General features: G+C 44.4%; 1 protein-coding gene across 1 annotated transcript in view; it reads left to right on the top strand.

Annotated features, from left to right (window-relative positions):
• Positions 1-4,014, top strand: part of MAOA (monoamine oxidase A) — a 42,146-nt gene extending 38,132 nt beyond the window's left edge. Inside the window, exons 14-15 of the mRNA XM_074969162.1 lie at positions 1,691-1,753; positions 2,283-4,014. Of these exons, the coding sequence (XP_074825263.1) occupies positions 1,691-1,753; positions 2,283-2,432 (213 nt within the window). The 3' untranslated portion in view covers positions 2,433-4,014. The remainder of the gene's footprint in view (positions 1-1,690; positions 1,754-2,282) is intronic.
• The last annotated feature ends 1,986 nt before the right edge of the window (positions 4,015-6,000 follow it).

A 6,000-nucleotide genomic window follows, 5' to 3' on the forward strand; every position in this document is an offset into this window, starting at 1 on the left:
CAGGGCCACCCCAAGTAAGGTGCCGGTCAGAGACCCTAGGCACGTACTCAGGGCTAGCAGCCCCTCCCACCACTCCCACTGTTGCAGCTACATTCGATTTTTAGCCTACTCCCTCACTGAGAGCTAGCACAAGTGGGTCTCCTTGAGTTGGGAGTCATATGCCCCGCTCAAAGTGTAGACATACCCTGGGTTCATTAGCTACTGTAACTGTACTAATGAAAGAGGGCTCCTAGAATGAACAGTGGCAAGATTCCAAAACACCACGAGCCAAAGTTTAACTGTATTCTGTATATTATTAAATCCTTTGAGGCATTACAAGTTAAAGTCTCAGACAAATCTGAATGTTATCAAATTCATCACCGAAATATTAAATCCAAGCCAGTGCAATGTATCCTATGCCTAAAAATAAACACCTCAAGCCCAGTTCTGCCCTCAGATCTACCCATGCAACTTCCCTCAGAGTCCATTATTTGTTTTAGCTCATTATGTATTTCTTGCACTAGCTATTATTTCCAGTTATAGACTCTTAAAATCTGACCTTTCTACGACAAGTGATCACTCCCTTCTGCTTCTCTCTGACAGAGAGCATGTAGCGAAGGTCTGTCGATCCATCATGGGCAACGAACAGTCTGTTTAAAAAAAAATAAAAAGAGCAAACAAATAGCACATACAGGGCTTGCTTCTCAGTCAGACTGGGGATGTCTGCACAGCAGCTGGGAGGCTTGCTCCAAGCCCAGACAGACGGACTCGTGCTCACGCCGCTTGAGCTGGCGCACTAACAGTAGCAGTGTGGACACTCCAGCATGGGTGGCAGCACAGACTAGCCACTCGAGTCCCCAGTCCGCCTGACCTCCTGGGTCTGGGCTCAGCTAGAGAGCCCAGGCCACCATCCCTGTCGCACTGTCCTCATTGCTATTTTTAGTGTGATAGCTAGAGCAGAGCTAGCATGAGTCTGTCTCCCCGGACTGGAAGGCTGGCTTTCAGCAGCCGTGTGGATGTACCCAGGATAAAAGGACCTGCAAGTGGGCACAGATTATATTTTACCCCCCATTGTTCCTTTACTCTGGCAGAGCAGTGTAAAGGAGGCTCAGTGGGACTGAGAATCGGGTCCAGGGCTTCCATTTGATATGATAGTGTATTATTTTAATAATCATAAGGGTTTCAGATCACCCCTCCTTCTCTTTCCCTCTACACACCACAACAGTGGTAGCTACAGAGACATTTACCTATTTGTGCTGCAGACATTTTATGCCCTTGCAAACCTCTGCCCTTGTTACAGCACTATGGTTTTTTGTTGTTTTAGAAACACTGATTTTTATACTCCCCAAAAAGCCAAGGGATAACTCCACAATCGAACCTTCAGAGGCACAGATTTACACCCCTGTCCCTGTGATTGGCAATCCAGCCAGCATCACTGCCAGTAGATGTTCAATCTCATGAGTGACACAAGGTTAAACTTACTTTAATATTTCTCAGGTTGGGTAATAGATTGTCAGGTAACCTTTTCGCCTGTGCCTGGTGGGATGAAACCTATGACAACGGTCTCAAGTGGGAAAGCTGCACAAGTTGCTCTGACTTTTAGCTTATGAAAAAAAAAGTTTTTCATTTTCTTCATTACTTAATATATTACCAGCCTATGATTATTAAATAAAACATGAATGTTCATGTGGTGTCATTATTTTTCTTCCAGATATTGTTCAAGATGGGAAAGATCTCAAAGGGTGAAATCTGGATGCCTGAACCAGAGTCAGAGGCAAGCTTTATATCCTATGTATTGATAGAGCAATAGCTAAACACAGTGTTCTGGTTGCTAGCCCTAGCTAAGTTCTTATAGCGATGGGGCCATATGAGTGCTTCTGATCACCTAACATTATGAATGAATTCATCTTCCCAACACCCCTGTGAGGGAGGGAAATATTGTTTGCTATTTTGCAGATGGGGAACTAAGGCCCAGAGAGAATGATTTCTCATTGCTCAGGGTACTACTGGGAGTCTTGGAATAGCCAGGAAATGAACCTGATTCTGCTGACTCCCAGTCTGGGTCCTTAACCACAAGGCCACCCTTCTTGCCTAGCCTGTTGTCTGATTTATATCCGTGGTTCTCAGCCTTTTCCATATTGTGACCAAGTTACAACAGAAGGTGTTTTGGGACCCCCTCCTACCCCCCATTTAGTTAAAAAGAAAGAGAAGCCTATGATTTATATAGTACATTCGTGAGCTCTGTACTCTCCCTCTCATGGCAGAGGTGACCCTGCACTAATACGGAATGTTTCCTCCTCCAGGATGTCCCAGCCCAGCCAATCACTACTACCTTTTGGGAGAGAAACTTGCCATCTGTACCAGGACTGCTGAAGCTCGTTGGATTTTCCACTTTCTTCACTTCAGTGGCTGCCATTGGGCTGTTTGCCTACAAAAAGGGGCTGCAAGCTTAAAACTGAAGAGTGTCCATGGGAAACTGCACACTTGCTGTTTTCCCCTTCCCAATCCAAGGGTTATCTTTGGAGAGGAGGCACACGGAAGGCTGGAAAGGGCAAGAGACCTTCTTTAGGTGTTCAAAAGAACGTCTACATTAACACACCAAAACCATTCAAATCAGTGTCAGTTCAACAACAAAAAGATCTATTGTGGTGAAAGAAGTGGCATTTCTAGTTTCCTTCTACATTAATTTGTCTTGATTGACAGCATAAAATCAATTGCATATATTTCCTAATATCTGGAGGGGACAATCCAGAGCAGAAACTTTGCAAAGGGCAAGATGTCCTTGGATAATATATTTTCTTCCATTTGCTGTTTTTGTTTTTGTTTTTTAAAGTAAAATTAATATATATCTTTGTTTCTAAATCCATTTCTGTGCAGAGGTTGAGTAGGTTAGAGGGCTCTTCTGTAAAATCCCTGCTGCACATAAGACTGACAAGCCAATCTGACTTACAATAGCAACAATTAATTAAAAACATATTTGAGTAATTATTACATACAGATACAGAACTTAGCCATGAGCTGAATGAAGATAATTAGCATTCTACTCCCACCCCCCAGTTCAATACAGCCAGAAAAAGAATACAGATGAACTTTTTGACTGTATGTTATTGAACAAATGGCCACACTTGTCTGACAGTGGAGATCTGTATCTCAGTTGTCCATTTGCTATGGATTATGTGGACACATTATGGATCTGTTACCTTCTGTCCTATACACCTGTAATGCTGCTTGGCCTACTATTAAAATTGAGAGAAGTGAATTAGCGAAGTTATAGACCAACTGACCTAGGATACTAAAGACATTATTTTCACAGTGTCAGCAGTTTCCTGGCTCCCTATTAATTTGCTGTTTCCCTTCACATATAATCTGTACTGCCTTCTTACTTTCAGGGGAAATACATGTGGGGCTGGAATTACTGCCTTGTAAATGCCATTAATTGGATGCTTCTGGCCATCCCACTGTTGTACAGGAGACATTTATTGCTACATTCCAACAATGCTTCTTGCACTTGGAACTTTAGAGTGTTTGTTTTCCAAATAAACACTTTTCAGCGTGTTAATTTAGAGTACAAACAGAATGATTTAATAGTGCTTAAGGCCTGATCCTGACATCACGGAAGCCACTTATATCCAGGGGAGCAGATGCAGGCCCTGAATGAACATTAATCTGCACCTCTTGGAAAAACTGAATCAAGGCTGTCTTCTTCTACACTAGGATGCCTAAAACCACTCTACTGCTTTCTGCAGTTCTCTTATGCTAAACGATGAGCTCAGAGAAGCCGGAGTGTGTCTACCGATTAAATTAATGCGGTGTTTACAACTTGTTTTCTGCAGGTGCTGGGCTATAGTTGGTGTGGTGTGTTCTCCAAAAGTATTAACCAAATAATCACTGTTATTAACTGAAATGGAATATGTACATTTCAGAATGTGCCATTGTTATGAACTGCTTTTAAGAATGTGGATATTGTATGTAAGTCCAGGAATTTCATTGTAATTCAACAGTTGTGAAATGTGCCTTTCAATAGTCCTCAAATCTTGATAAAAGGATCCATTTTGTAAAGCTTTCTTCAGATTCTTTCACTTGCATCTTTTTTGTGAGTTTGCCCAGTGTTCTTCTTATTTTAGACTTTGCCATCTGCACCTGTGTTAAAGCTCGTGGTACATCACATACAATAAAACCGAAACACATCCAATGGATCTTAATCACCAGACATGGAAAGAGAAGTCTTCTCAACCCATGTGACCTCTCTCCTAACCCCTCCCTTTACTCACCCTCTGTGCCTTAGAGAACACATGAATGCAGGTCATTCTGGAGTAAACTCAGTGTAGGCTCTGGTGAACCAAGACAGGACGCTACTTCCAAAGCAAAGGACTTTTCACTGAGACAGCTTGTCACCAGTCCCCTTCCAATAAAAACTGAGCACGGTTAGTGCCAGCACTCAGATGATCACAACTACCACAGGCAGAAAGGTACAGTAACTGCTCGCTTAAAGTCGTCCCGGTTCACGTTGTTTCATTGTTACGTTGCTGATCAATTAGGGAACATGCTCGTTTAAAGTTGCGCAATGCTCCCTTATAATGTCGTTTGGCAGCTGCCTGCTTTGTCCACGGCTTGCAGGAAGAGCAGCCCGGTGGAGCCAGCTGGTGGGGGCTTGGAACCAGGGTGGGCCCGCGGCCCTCCATCAGCTCCCCTAAGTTCCCTGTGCAGCAGTCGCCCAGCAGGCTGTCAATTGCCGGGCAGTTCAGGTGTCCCTCCCCCTACTGCTGTGTGCTGCTCCTGCCCTCTGCCTTGGAGCTGCTCCCGGGAGCCTCCTGCTTGCTGTGCATGGGGGGGAGGGAGGACGCTAATGTCAGGGTGTCCCCCTACTCCTGCACCCTGCTTACCCCATTTCCGTTGAGTGCGGGGGGGGGAGGAATGGACAGGACAGGGCTCAGGACAGAGGGAGCTTCTGGCAGCAGCTTCTGTCTCAACTTGCTGATCTACTTAGAGTGTACTTAGAGTGAGGTCAGTGTACTGAAAGGGGCAATGCGCGTCCGTCTCTCTCTCTCTCTCACACGCACTCTGTGTCTCTGTCTGCCACGCTGTCTCCCCTCCCTCCATTCGTGCTGCCTTGTAGAGTGTGAGGCTACATTAACAACAATGGGTTAACCCTTGAGGGCTCAGATGATTGCTAGTTCATCATTTAGCAGTTAGAAATCCCCTGGGAAATATCCCACCCTCTGACTTCACCACCTCAACCAAGCCTCACAAACATCGTCACTGTGTACCAGTATTAAATTGTTTGTTTAAAAAAGAGAGAGAGAGAGAGAGAGAGTGCGTGTGTGTGAAAAATTTCCTTGGAACTTAACCCCCTCCCCCTTTTACATTACTTCTTATGGGGAAATTGGATTCGCTTAACATGGTTTCACTTAAAGTTGCATTTTTCAGGACCATAACTATAACTTTAAGCGAGGAGTTACTGTACTTCAACCAGTAGAGAGCTCCAAACTATTTACATCTTCACTCAAAGCCACTGCATGAGAATCATCCAGGCTGCACCATTATTTATAAGATGATCTGGAGAGTTTTCAACTTCCTTACCCATTTGGTACGTGCACACATTCTCTCTTGAATTTAATTGTTGGGAAAGGACATAATAATACCAGCAGGGAAGCCCCTTGGAAATGTTGGATTTTTAATATACTCAAAAAAGAACTGGAGAAGTTCATGGCAGATAGGCCCATCAGTGGCTATTAGCCAGGATGGGCAGGGATGGTGTCCCTAGCCTCTGTTTGCCAGAAGCTGGGAATGAGTGACAGGGGATGGATCACTTGATGATTACCTGTTCATTCCCTCTGGGGCACCTGGCACTGTCGGAAGACAGGATACTGGGCTAGATGGACGTTTGGTCTGACCCAGTATGGCCGTTCTTATGTTCTCAGTGGCAGTGCCAAACTTTATTGAAAGAGAGTTTGTGGCAGACTCCCTGCAGAAAGTAGTTTAAAATGGAGCATTTGGGAATTCAGTTCTGCTTAGTTTGAC

Source organism: Natator depressus, chromosome 1, assembly GCF_965152275.1.
Source record: "Natator depressus isolate rNatDep1 chromosome 1, rNatDep2.hap1, whole genome shotgun sequence".
Lineage (NCBI taxonomy): Eukaryota > Metazoa > Chordata > Testudines > Cheloniidae > Natator > Natator depressus.